The 14,260-nt window shown below is 32.7% G+C and overlaps 3 protein-coding genes and 1 non-coding gene across 5 annotated transcripts; 1 reads left to right on the top strand and 3 right to left on the bottom strand.

Moving 5' to 3' along the window:
- Nucleotides 1–872: 872 nt before the first annotated feature.
- Nucleotides 873–2,301, top strand: LOC106356961 (zinc-finger homeodomain protein 5-like). Of its 2 annotated transcripts, none has more exons than XM_048760001.1 (2): nt 873–1,056; nt 1,242–2,301. In XM_048760001.1, exon 2 carries the CDS (start codon nt 1,276–1,278, stop codon nt 2,152–2,154), a length of 879 nt encoding a protein of 292 aa, XP_048615958.1. In that variant the 5' UTR covers nt 873–1,056; nt 1,242–1,275; the 3' UTR covers nt 2,155–2,301. The 2 variants fall into 2 exon arrangements, with proteins under 2 accessions (XP_048615958.1, XP_013652121.1); XM_013796667.3 differs by having other exon boundaries at nt 874–1,056; nt 1,235–2,301.
- Nucleotides 2,302–7,054: 4,753 nt separating this feature from the next.
- On the bottom strand, nt 7,055–8,616 carry LOC106353533 (protein RADIALIS-like 6). Its single transcript, XM_013793296.3, has 2 exons — nt 7,931–8,616; nt 7,055–7,233 (listed from the first exon to the last, which is right to left on the bottom strand). The coding sequence occupies exons 1-2, from the start codon at nt 8,197–8,199 to the stop codon at nt 7,206–7,208; spliced, it is 297 nt and encodes a 98-aa protein (XP_013648750.1). The 5' UTR covers nt 8,200–8,616; the 3' UTR covers nt 7,055–7,205.
- A 1,783-nt stretch (nt 8,617–10,399) lies between these two features.
- Nucleotides 10,400–12,272, bottom strand: LOC106353531 (ornithine transcarbamylase, chloroplastic). Its single transcript, XM_022710333.2, has 5 exons — nt 12,013–12,272; nt 11,497–11,831; nt 11,245–11,376; nt 10,803–11,078; nt 10,400–10,719 (listed from the first exon to the last, which is right to left on the bottom strand). The coding sequence occupies exons 1-5, from the start codon at nt 12,215–12,217 to the stop codon at nt 10,537–10,539; spliced, it is 1,131 nt and encodes a 376-aa protein (XP_022566054.2). The 5' UTR covers nt 12,218–12,272; the 3' UTR covers nt 10,400–10,536.
- Nucleotides 12,273–13,198: 926 nt separating this feature from the next.
- Nucleotides 13,199–13,349, bottom strand: LOC125589411. Its single transcript, XR_007325604.1, has one exon. It is a non-coding gene; the product is annotated as a U4 spliceosomal RNA (small nuclear RNA).
- Nucleotides 13,350–14,260: the final 911 nt, after the last annotated feature.

Below are 14,260 nucleotides of genomic sequence, written 5' to 3'. Positions count from 1 at the left end.
TTAAATTCATAAATTTTTTGTAAATAACTAGCACATATATAAACATGTTACAAAAATATTATATTAAAATATAAAATTTTAAGCAAAATAACTTAATTAATATTAAACTTCAAGCAAAATATCATATTATTCCATAAAATGATTTTCGTAATACATATAAGATCTACTAGTTCATTTCAAAGTAAAAATGGATCTCCTCATTTTTAATTTGTAGATTAGAGATGAAAAATTGTTGAAATTGGGTAATATTAATACTTGTAAATACATTAGATCAGAACAAGAAAATAAAACAAAAAATGTAAAATATTGCTAAAAGACTAATTTTATCGATGATATTTATACTCGTGAATATATTCAATATGAAAAAGAAAGAATTGTACAAAAAGACATCATCAACAACAACAACCATCTTCAGTTACACAAACAAAAATTGGTCAATATTTGGAAATTTTGAAGGTTCAGAATCAAACTTACCTGACTATTAGTGGTGCTGTAATATTTAAATTTGTGTAATAGTTATGTCTTCATGTAATTTTTTAAAAGCTTTTTTGTTAAATTTCTTTTGTATATTTTTGTTGTCTAAATATAGTTTTAAATAATTTAAATCTTATTTTAAAGTTTTATTTAATTTTATGTGTAAAACTTAGATTTTGTAAACAAAACTTAAAATATTTATGAGATATAATTTTTATAAGGATTAAAATAATATATAAGAAAATATTTATATGAATCATAAATGTTATGTGTAGTTGTAGGGACAAAAATGCAAATAAAAATATGAAACTATAAATTTGAAGTTTTGAGTAGTGAAACTTCAAATATAGAGTTTCACTCTTCAAAACTTTACTTTTTAGAGAACAAAAAATTTCATATTTGAAGTTATAGAATGGCTTTTGGAGATGCTCTTAGTCCCAAACTTCCTAGACATCTCATCTCTCTCTCCATTAATACCCTTCGCAAGCAAAAAAAAAGAAGCTTTGAGCTTTTAATGAGTTAAGGTCCTCTTCAGTTCCTCCGGCAAAATCTGAGTCTTACCTCGTGTACTTGCTTTTATCTGTAAGTCTCTAAATCTCTTTGTCTTTAATTAACATTCTTTTTTTTTGTCTTTAACAGTCTTTCTTTCCTTATTAGCAGTCTCATTAATATGTTCTTTTTTAGACATGAGATTAAACAAACCCTAGAGATTCACAAGTTAAACCCCTTTTCTCCATCTCCTTAATTGCAAATTAAATAGTTTTCAGGGTTTAATTATAATTAAACTCCAAGAAGAAAAAAATGGATATGAGAAGCCATGAAATGATAGAGAGAAGAAGAGAAGACAATGGCAACAATGGTGTTGGTAACATCAATAGCATTATTACAAGAGAAGATAATGGCAACAAGACTCGTGTCTCTTGCAACTCTCAAACCATAGATCCCCACCAATCGAAGTCTCCGTCTTCTTTTTCCATCTCCACCGTACGGTACCGAGAGTGTCTGAAGAACCACGCGGCGAGCGTCGGTGGAAGTGTATACGACGGTTGCGGCGAGTTCATGCCGAGTGGTGAGGAAGGAACATTAGAAGCTCTTAGATGCGCTGCTTGTCACTGCCACCGTAATTTCCACCGGAAAGAAAACGACGGTGTCGGAAGCTCAGATGGAAGCTCTCATCACCGTCATCATCACCACCATCACCAGTACGGTGGAGGGAGAAGACCACCGCCGAGAAACATGATGCTTAACCCACTCATGCTTCCTCCCCCGCCGAGTTACGCGCCGTTGCACCACCACAAGTACGGAATGAGTCCTCCTGGTGGAGGAGGGATGGTGACGCCGATGAGCGTTTACCGCGGCGTCGGAGGAGCTGAGTCGTCTAGTGAAGATCTGAATATGTATGGACAATCAAGCGGAGAGCATGCAGGAGGTGCTACGCCGGGACAAACGGCGTTTTCGATGAAACGGTTCAGGACGAAGTTCACGGCGGAGCAGAAGGAGAAGATGATGGAGTTTGCGGAGAAGCTAGGGTGGAGGATGAACAAGCAAGACGAAGAAGAGCTCAGGAGATTCTGTAGTGAGATCGGAGTTAAGAGACAGGTCTTCAAAGTCTGGATGCATAACAACAAGAACACTGCCAGGAAACCACCACCAACATCAACAGCATCAAGAGCTCTCTAACGGTGAAGGGATCAAGTACTTTTAGTTGTGAGATTAAGTAAGAGATTGTTGTCTTTTTGTTTAAAATGTTTTCTAGGTTTTTGTAGCTTGTACGATTGGATGATGTTTTGTTTGCCTAGTTAATAATAATATGTGTGTTTTAGTTTAGTTTGACTTTTATCTTTTACACGGATCGTACTTGTGTAATCAGTTATTCATTAGTTTATGATTCTGTCTTTTTTACGCTTAAGTACAAAGTTAGAGATATACAAATACGATCGACGCTATTATTAACAGTTCGATGCAAAAGAAACAAAAGCTGCAATACTTATCTTCAATTGCAAAAAAAAAAAACATAGTAAAGTGTTTCTTAATTTGACTTACAGAGAATAATCTTTTAGATAAGCATCATTTGGAACCAAAAAACAAGTATATAATGTAAACACGACATTTGTTTGCAGGTTACGTTATATTTTTCTATATGAAGATTTCAATGTTTTTTATTATGTGCAAAATTATTGTTATGTTATTATTATGGTATATATATAACAATATATAATTTTAGATTTTTTGTTCTATATAATATGATAAATATATGCATACGCAAGCGTTATGATCAAAGTTAACTTTTTATCTGTTTGATGTGAAATGTGTCCAACCATTTGATTTGGGTCTGCTGTATAACAGTCACCTTGCTGTTTTGTACCAAAACAAAACATGAGAAAAAGAAACTTAATACATATATCACAGATGAGGCCAAAGTTATATAACTCAGGATCTATGTGCATCCTTTTTCTTTTCTTTTCTTTTTACTAGGGTCGGGCGGGATATACTTTATTTATGATCTATGTTATTATTTTTTACATAATTTTGTAGTTTGTGTTTTAGGTTCAGATTTGCAAAAGGTACGTATGAGATATACTATTTTATTAATTTAAGTTATTGGTTAGTTAATTTGTAAATATTTTTTTGACTTTTTGCTTCTATGATATTACCATGATTGAGTTATTATATCATTCTCAGTTGAATTTTTTTTATTAAAGTATTTAAAAAATCACATTTAGTTAATGTCAGTGATTTATTATATATTAACATCTAAATAATTTATTTGTTATATCTCAATTTTAGTGTTTGACCCTTTTAAAGTAGGAAGCTTGAGTCCGTGAACTGATCCTTATATTTTGTCTTTTAAATGTTGTTTGGGTTAATATGAACATTCTTTTTGGTTTTCGTATGTGGCCCAGCAAAATTAATAGTAAATTTTTAGTGGTAGTATGATAGGTAGACGATTTTGAACTTTTTTGGAATGTTTTTAGTACCGTAAGTATTAATTCGGAGGTTAAATTAACATTAATTGTGAACTCACTTATTTATAGGTGTAAATCCACAACAATTTGAGATAGGAGATGTATGGAATGAGACGTTTTGGATGAGTGAGTCGGTGATATTAATGAAAACATTAATTGTATTTAATAAATCTAACAGAGAACAGTAACGCCGCAGTTTTTTCTCAGCGGGAGGAAGAAGAAACATGTCATAACCTAAGTCAAATAATGCTTTTCGTACATACCAATTTAAAAAATAATAGTCTTGTTGTATGACCCATCATAAGTCAAACTTCTTGGTTTTTTAGCAAGCCTAAATTAAACTTATCCCATTAATTGAAACACAGCACTTTGGAGTTGACGGACACGTGTCGAGACCAGAACAATCGACTTAATGACGAGGCGCTGAGGTGTCTTCACAGGAGAGAGACCAACATTTTTTTATATATATAAATGTGTCGTCACAACCTATATCTAAGAGCATTATTATCGGGGAGTTTTTAGGGTAGGATTTTTAACGAAATATAAGAACCCGTCTCTTAACTTTTAACTACAAAAGTTAAGAACCGGCTTTTAAAACTCTTATTTAAGAACCGGTTCTTAGCTTTTAAGTTAAAAGTTAAGAGACGAGTTATTATATTCTGCTAAGAACTTCATTCTAAAAACTCTCCAATAATCATGCTCTAAGCTACCATATATGTAATAATGGATATAAATAAATAACACTTTTCGAGCTTCTATTTTCTTTTTTTGCGACTACTTTTGAATGGAAAATGTTGATTATTAATTTTATAAAATAATTATTTCATTTTGTTTCTTCCTTTGAGAAAAAGAAAGTGGGCCAAAGGGTAAAAGATCTAAGTCTAATTTCTGTATATGATCCTCCTTCTGTATGTTTTAGTTGGCTGCCTACGTTGTTCACCTAAGAAATGGGGCGGCTCGACGGATTAAAGGCCACACTTACTTATAACAATCAGACCGGTAAAGCCCATAAATGTAATCTGTAATCTATATCATCGGAATGCATAAGTGAAACAATGTACAGTACTGTTTTGATTGATATCTTATTTAGTTATTTTTAATAAAAAAAAATGGCGGAGACAGAAAATAAATAGATAAACTAAATTAAACCGACTAAAAAAAATATAGACGTCGTTGATCAATGACCAAGCTTTTTGTATAAATCACTATTCCCATTTGCTAAAATAGAACACAATATTTGTGTCGGCTTTTAAAAGTTTATTTTATATCCCTTATTTATTAATAGAGAAACATTTATATAGAATAACTTTTAATTTATAACTTATTTACTTTTATGTCATTTTGCTGAGGTATCAGTTTCAGAATGCTCTTCACTCTAAATAATTAATTGTCACTCTAAATATTTAATTGTCTTCTCTTTACTAGAGTAATTACAAATAAATGCCACTGCTATTCGACTAACACATTGTCATAATAATAGTATATAGTTTTATAAACATCCTTTTGCCGTATCAATTTGAAAGAGTTCCACTTACGAAATCATATTTAATCTTTGTAATGGATTCACTGACGTGTTCATTGTCTCCTATAAATTTTTTTTCTCTCCAAACAGATACATCAAATATTAGAAAATGTCATATTGAAATCAAAGAGAACATTAAACAATCTTTTTGGAACACCTAAACTGAGTAGATCATTATACTCGAACATACTATATCATCATTAACCACCATTGCATATTTTTCATTTAAATTATAGCATGTACTAGCACAGCACATATATTATTATGTATTCACACTTAAAATCAAGACAACACAATATTAACAGTTTTACGGGATTTTGCATCAGTTTCTAACCCCTCTGTTAACCCATATATAACACTATTTCTTACGACACTAACAGAAAACATTCCCAGCCACTCATGAGACTTAAGCAACCTAGAAAAAGATTTTCACGAACCACCAGTGTATATATTTTTATTGTTAAGTAAAAACACCAGTGTAAATATTTTCTTTAAATTCCTTAACCAAAAAAAAAAACATTTTCTTTAAATGATTTGTGCAAGTTTAGCAAGATCAGCAATTTTTTTTAATTTATAGTCAGATGATCACCTATTGAAACCGAAAAAGAACATTAAAAAGTATTTTTAGAACACCTAAACTGAGTAGCTCATTATATTCAAGCATATTATATCCTCATTAACCACCATTATGTGTATCATTTTTTATGATTGCAGGTATCAGCAAAGCACTATCTTATCTATGGATTCAACATGTCTCCACCCATCCACTCATCATCATTCAACATGGTTCCATTCATCATGAAACATATGGTTTTTGTTCGTTTTTATTATATTCCAACAACTATATATACAATACGTATTTTCCATAATATAAATATCTTGCATAGTATAGTAGTGATTTTACAGTTTTATTTATTATATTCAAACAACGATATATACTATGAAAAGCGTGGTTTATGGTATATATTGTACGTATATGGTTTATGGTTTACGGTATATCTTGCATAATTAGGGGTGTTCAATCCGGATATCGGTTCGGTTTCGGTTCAGTTTTTTCGGTGTTTTGGTTTATAAAAAATATCTACCATATTAAAACCATATTTAATATAGTTTGGTTCGGTTTATATACAGTCGATTTTCGGTTTATTCGGTTCTATACCAAAAAACCATAAATATATTTATCTTTTAAAATATTTTGTGAATTTTACTTTATAAGATTAGATATCGGCTTTAAATTTAATTATAACATGACGATATTTTGGTTTTAAAATAATCTATTTTTTATTTTACTATTTAAATAATCAGTAAACATATTTAGTTAATAATAGTAATAGTTTTATGGAATAAAAGTAAGAAATATCAGTAATCCATAATACTATTAAACAAAAAAGTAAAAGAATCCCATTAATCATATCAGAATTTTGTATTTTGTAATCAATAATTTTTTTATAGGAAAATACAAAATGAGTAAGAAGTTTTATTGGATATATATTCAAAATAACAATATATATCTATTTTAAGTTAAACTATTTGTATATATTAATTTAAAAATTTTGGAAACATATATTATATTTAAAATTGATATAAATTAAATACTTTTCAAGTTTAAATTTAATCAAATCATTGAAATATATTATATATATATATATATTTAGTTATTATAGAAAAATTTAATTTTTTTTATAAAAAAAAATTAATTTAACAAATATTTTACAAAATATTCCAATCTGCGAATATAAAAATTATTACAAAGCGCTAATATTTTAAGAACCGTCTAACCATGTGCAAAGCGCATGTCTTACCTAGTATATATATATATTAACCAAAGTATCTCAGATTTATGGAATGACTAAAATAATATCTAAAAATAATTATATTTGAAGAAAAAAATATCTCCGAATATTTAAATGAGATTACAAAAATATTACATATCTGTATGACCACACATGTTTAGTACCGTGGGACTAACCGTAAAATACCCAAAATCCACCTAATCGTAAAATATCCATGTGCAACAAAAGGTTTATTATTTTATCCAATTTATTTATTAATTAATTAAAATAATTTTTAAAAGTCTTATTTTTTTAGAGAGAGGTCATAAATCGTACTTTCTTCAAAATATAATAGAACACAAAGACAAATATGAAACCGAATGCATGATCAATACAAACAGAATCACTATAATCAGTAGACAGAAGAATCACGTATTTTTTAATCTTTTCAATTAATGAACATAATAAACTTCATCGGATCTTCAAATTCTTCATTCGCCTGTCAAAAATCAACACAGTGCATAAATAAGAGCATGTGTAAATTAATTATCGGTCGAAACATGTTGATTAGATTCCAGTCACATAGTATTAGTTAGAAACTTGAAGATATCGCTAATTAAAGGTTTCCCAAACTCGTGTTCGTTTAATTAACAGCTTCTGTTATAATAAACACTATGTCGACAACCATGCCTACCCTTTTTCAAAAAAAAAAAAAAAACACTATGTCGACAACCGACCATGAACAGAAGTAGACATAACCAATATATCTATTTTCTTATCATGATATTATGTTTTTTTTTTGCTTTAATTATCATGATATTATGATATACCCTTCAAACATATTAAAGACAATTTGCATGTGATTAAGTACAACAAGGGATTAAATTTCATGTGAACATAGTCCTTATGTTTGTTAATTAGTGTGTTGTATTAATATATATATTGTATATACCCTTAATTTTTCTAAATGCAAAAAGTTACGCATTTAAATAAAAATTATGCTATTTGAATTTTCTTATATATGAAAAAATTTCTTATAAATTACAAGTGCAACTAATATTCTTTTTGGTTTACGTTTATACTTATGAACAAAATCATGTTTGATAAAAAGAAACTATAGTGTTTTTTTTTTTTTTTTTTTTTTTTTGTGTTGTGTGTAAAAGTATATATATTACAAGGTTTGGCTAGCTATATACCTCGTGTCGAAGTCATTGATGCCTCTTGAGTTAGAATCGAAGGTCTTGTAATTGGGCAAAGGGACACGACCAGTTTCGATGTTGATGAGATCTTCGACGAGAATGTCATAGTGACGCTTCGCTTCGTCTGCAGATTTCCCTCCGACAGCGTTTGCAACATTGTGCCATCGGTCCGGTGTGTCCTTATCGTAAACCGCCAAGGTTCTCTCGAACATCTTGTTCTGCTTGAGCGTCCATGACGAGCTCGAGCTTCTAGAGTTTGACGCCATTAACGTTTTTTTTTTTTTTTTGAGAAAGACGCCATTAACGTTATTATGAGATAGTGAGAAAAGGGAGTGATTAGTGATGAAAGTTGCTATAAAATGAATACTAAGGGAGGGTTCCTTATAAGGAGGAGAAAAGAGAGTTCCTAGATTCTGCAAGTTTGAGAGATTTTCGTTTTATTTTTTTATATAATTAAATTATTTTCATGTTTAATTTACTAAATATATATTACAGACATTTTGTGACACATTAACGTCCATATATATGGTCTAGAAAAAGTCAACTGTAACATTGGTGTAAAGTTAAGTTTTAAAAAAAAAATTGGTGTAATGTTTTAGGATAATGTTACATATAAGCTTTGCAGATTTAAGCAAAAATATTGAACCGAGATCATATCGATCTACAACCAGTTTAAAACGTAGGGTTGAAGTTGGTAAGTTGAACAACTTGGCCTAACGTGCTATTATAGACAGAAGATTATCACATGCTATATTAATATAACTACCACTACTTGGTTTCTCATATAGGAGATGACCTTATATTCTGCAAAGGTTAGTTGTATGTTCAAAAATGATTATAACTAAATGACATTGTCATTATTTGAGAAACGTTTCTGCCTTCTTTTTTTTGGTAATCGAAAAAGTGGTTTCATCCTTTTGCTATGATCCCAATCATTTGGAATAATCTCAACTAGTGCGAATGAAATCCAAGTGACGGTAGTTCTGGTCAGAATCCTTTTACCACTTGAACCAACTCGTCCTGGTGTTTCTGGTTAATTTTACGGGAGAGAAAATGAACGAGCTGGCACAAATTACATATATTTACCATTATATAGTTATCCAAAGCATATTACAAGATATCACTATATCAAGATGTTTGATATGATAGGTTAAAGTTCTATTCTCAGCAACAACTAATAATGAAATAAATCCAAAAATGTTTAACGGATTCGATATGTCATCATCATCTACTTAACCAAAGTTCGTGGATATTTATCATTTCCAAAAATCATTTATGTTTTACCGACTTTTTATGACACTAGTTAATTTTATTATTACGGATTATGAAAAATATTACATAGATAATTTCACAGTCAACAATTTTACATGATTATAAAAAAACTTGTCTGCTAGTACTACCTTGACGTTATTCTTTGCAATTTCCTGAAGATTTTCTATAAATTTTCAGTTATTTGACATGTTTCGTCCTTTTTAATTTTAAACTAATATATTCAAATATATAAGCATTAATAAACTATTAATCAAATTACCAGAATAACTGGATTAACATGTTTCATTTTCACCAATTAATTCAGAATGAGATGAAATTATTCTCCAGGACCTTGAATCTAATGACTTTATGTGTGATGTAATGCAAGATACCCATTTGAATGACAAGCATTTTTACTTGAACCACCAAAAATTTAATGCAAAAGATGAAGAATAAGGACACAAGTGATCGAGGAGGAAAAAATAAGAATAAGGACATAAAGGATTATTATTTCCTTTTGTGATAAAATTCCTACATCCAAATCTTATCTATCTTTGTTTTTAATACTCCATGTCTAATGAAAATGACAATCAAGTTGTCCAATTCCATTGCTAGTTCATTTGGTTTATTGGGTTCAAACGTTTTTTTTAAGAGAATATTGGTAATCCATAGATTATACTCAGACTCACAATTTAAAAAAAAAACTATATTATAAATGATTGGTTGTGGTGTAATTGTAGAAATTTTGTTGTAGAATTTAGTATGTAGAATTTTTGGATGCAGCTTTATTTGATATATTTGTAAAACTAAATGATGAAAAAAAAATTCTTACATCATCTTTTCTGCGGTTTGCTAAATAAAATTTTAGAAAATAAAGTTGCTCCGGCCATTTCTTCATTTTCTTTTTGTAATTTTTAAAGTAAATAAAACTTCATTCGTGACTTTTTGTAGATTCATGATGATTTGCAGATTCTGGAAGCAGAGAGTGGATGGAAACCAATTCCTCTCACTGATCTTGTGTTCAGTGCTTCTGTTAGAAAAGCTTACCGAAGGCAACTCTCTACGTTCATCCTGACAAGCTTCAACAACGTGGAGCATCCGCACAACAGAAGTACATTTGCAAACATAAGTTACAAGTACAGTATCAAGCTAAGATATGGGATAGAGACAGATCTAGAGACGTCCTATAAATATTTCAATCCACGAGTTCACATATATTAAAATAAGCTCATTCTTATTCCCAGCAAAACCATCCACAATATTTATTCATCAAGGTTCTCAAACTAAAGTACACAAAGCCAATGAACGGTACACCAGCAAACGAGTGAGAGAGCTAAGACAACGAAAGTGGTTTAAAAGCCGAGCAAATGAAGCATAATCGCATTTTGGGCATGCATGCGATTCTCCGCCTGTGGGAAGACGATGGAATAAGGAGCTTCCACGACTCCATTGGTCACCTCCACTCCTCTTTCTGCAGGCAAACAATGCATGAAATAGGCTTTTGGACCCGCCAACTTCATCAGAGCTTCATCCACCTGCAAGTTTTAACATAGTAAGTAAGATATCTAAATCAGAGACGTATTCATATACTGTGTATTATAGAAGAAATATGTTAGACCTGGAATCCTTGGAATGCTTTACGGCGGTACTCAGCTTCATCCTTTTGCCCCATACTAGCCCATACGTCTGAGTAGACAACATCAGCTCCTATGACAGCTTCTTTAGGATCATTGGTAATCTCTATCTTACTTAATCCAGCTTGCTGTGCCTTTAGAACCATCTCTTTGTCTGGTTCAAACCCTTTTGGGCAAGCGCAGACAAAATGGAAAGGAATAACGGATGCCAATTCTAACCATGAGTGAACCATATTGTTCCCGTCTCCAACATAGACAACCTGAAGTTTATTGAATCAGTCTAAGTGTCTAATTAAAAGATAACTTTTATGTATGATTTCACATGCAACATGTACAAGTCTAGCTATGATTTATGATTTTGAAATAAATATTGTTTTGAAGTCAAATATTATATGCATAGTTTTGATTCTGAAAGGGTTAACTAACCTTTGTCCCTTCGACTTGACCAATGTGCTCAATCATTGTGAGTGCGTCGGCCATGATTTGGCAAGGGTGGTTATGATCTGTCAGACCGTTGACAACTGGTACACTCGAGTAGTTAGCCAAATCAAGAATGTCCTGCAATCAAGATTTGATTCATTGAGCTTTTAAAACACCAATACCACACACATGAGAAAGCACTTCTAGTGTTCCACCTAGTATGTCTTTTCTAAACCAACCAAAGACTCACCGGCATACCTGATGAGCAAAAACACGGGCCATAATGATGTCATTATAGCGCGACAGAACACGAGCAACGTCGCGAGTCTCCTCTCGCTTGCCCATCTGGATATCATTGGGTCCCAGATACAGTGCATGTCCACCAAGCAAGAAAAAGCCAGTCTCAAAGGAAACACGAGTCCTCATGGAGGGCTTCGCAAAGATCATAGACATAGACTTCCCTTTAAAAGGCAGATAGTCTCTCTCCCCTGACTTCAACAGGGCTTTGACCTCTGAAGCCTTGTCTAGAATCTTCTTGATGGTCTCTGTGTCGAAATCATCTATGGCCAGAAAGTCTTTCAGGTCAGATTTCCCTGCAGAACACAAAGAGATTCTAGTTCATGATTCTTTTACAGACACATTTGCATTTTTTTTAACCAGATTATGTTTCTGTAATAAAAGAAAAACATGCTTTGGAAGATTAATCTCAATCAATTAACGAACTTTCTCATTTGGGTAATGCAAGAAACAGAATCTGGTAACGAAAGATCCAACCTTTCACATCGGACGTAGAAGGCGAAGTGACGGATGAGGCTTGGCAGGAGACACGGAGGCTGAGGGGGGAGAAGGTCGCCGGAGATGCGAGTGAAACGGCGGAGAATCGCCTCAGAGTGGTGCCGGGGAAGAAGGACGATGAAGAGGAGAGGGAAAGAGCCGGTGATCGGGTGGAAGAGACGTGAGAAGCCATAGCCGCCACCATTGTCGTAATTGAGTTGTTGATGACTCTTCTTCAGTGACACTCTGCTTTACCTTATTGCGGCAGAGGAGACACTTGTTACTGGACCTCCATAAGGCCCATACTCATTTGTTGGGCTTTAGGCCGATATTTGTTTCTACTTCCAAAAAAAATTGTTTTTGCCCTCTTTTTGAGAATCATCAATGAAAATTATACTCTTCAACCATTTCGTATTTTTCAGAACCAAACCCCTGGGTGGGCAAAAAAACCTAACAAAAATTTATTTCAAACCTTTCGGTTGAAGATTTCCCCAACCTCAATTGTTTGGTTCGGTTCAGTTTTAAACCAAACTGAGAAACCGACGTGATTTTGTAATTATTTAAATTAAAAATATTAGCAATACCAATATACTAAAATTATAAGATTAAACTACATATTTTCCATTTTTTATTCATTAACATATATTATTCTAACCTAATATGTAATCATCAAAATATTTGATTTAAAATATTTCATTCATTGCAGGCTTTTTAATTTTAATAATATAAGAAACATTACTAATGATGTTATTTTTTTTACTTTAGTTAACTTTCATTTGTTTTAATTCTTATATATTTTGTGACTTTTTAAGGGTTTTTTGTTTCAGTTTTATATTGAATTTAGTTTACGTAGTTTATGTTTACATAATTTACTTTGTAAAACATAATTTCTCTTAGAAAAATTAAACTAAGAATAATCTAATTAAACCGATCCAAAAAACAAACCGAACCGTATACAAACTGAACCGAACCGAATACAAACTGAACCGAATATAGACCAAACCGAACACAAACTAATTATGGTTTAGTTCAATTAGAAAAATACTAGAACCGAACAGTGCCCACCCCTAACCAAGTCGAATGTTATTATTATTCACATGATATAATGGGATTTTGATTTATTTCTTTCTCTTAACTTGCAAAATTTAATAAAATAGAGAATAAAAGTTTAACTAGGATATTGTAGGGCTTTACCCCGAAGGGAACCCTTCCAGAAATTCTCGAAGGCCCAAGACAAGCTTAGGCCCAGGAGAGGGTTTGGAAATAGTTTTCAACCAGCAATAGACGCGCCTCGGTAAGTACCTCATCAGCTGCGTCATTGTCCCAAGCGCAAAGATGCTTTTACAACTAGCACGCGAGACTTTATTTATTATTATTATTATTTTTTTTAACTCAACATCAACTTATCATTCACCAATATGGAGGTACATGAATTTCACCACAGAGGGTTCAACCACACTTACAAACAAAGTATACTAGTATCACCCAGGATCACTACATTGGATCCTACGCTACCAGACTTTAACTTTGATGTAATTCCACCCAATGAGACCAAGCTCTCCCTAAGACCCAGAGAGAGTAGTCTCTTAGACCACCTACTTCGACCGCGATAAACGAACACATACAAACCGAGGAACAACTAAAACTTATCTTGATCACAAATCTAAGCACTAGCATTAGCCACCAAAACATTGGACTTCAGGTTTCAGCACACGGACTAATACTTCTTCACCTCACGGTGCATATCTTGACTAGCTTTGGGACCGCCGGTTTGGATGCCCCGCTTCTAAGCCATAAAAACGAGACTGACCCCGTACTGAAAGGCGGACATTGACAGATGCATCATGGCCAGAACGGCATCCATGGATTCCAAAGGTGTGGGCTCATACCACCGGAGGGACATTACCACACCGGCGCTGGGATGTAGGAGCACCACCGCGTACCAGGTCAAGGCGCACACCTCCGGTTGACAACTCCGAGGATGAGTATCCTTGCCACGCGCCATAACCCGAGAACCGGATGACAAGACCTTCTTCGCCGAACTCTAAACCGCTCCTCTGTTCGTGGCACCGCCAGTTAGGGAAGTAGATCTACGATGGAGGAGGTATCCCACTGAACCACGCGCCGCTGCCGTGAAGAGAATGCCATAGATCTGAAAACGGAAAACCAGATCTGGCGGTTCCTTCTGCCCTAAAAGCCGACTCACCCCTTCACTGTCATTTCTGGAGTCTTGCTGTTCCTCCAGATG

Source organism: Brassica napus, chromosome C6 (assembly GCF_020379485.1).
Source record: "Brassica napus cultivar Da-Ae chromosome C6, Da-Ae, whole genome shotgun sequence".
Lineage (NCBI taxonomy): Eukaryota > Viridiplantae > Streptophyta > Magnoliopsida > Brassicales > Brassicaceae > Brassica > Brassica napus.
This window is presented reverse-complemented; position numbering and strand designations above follow the sequence as displayed.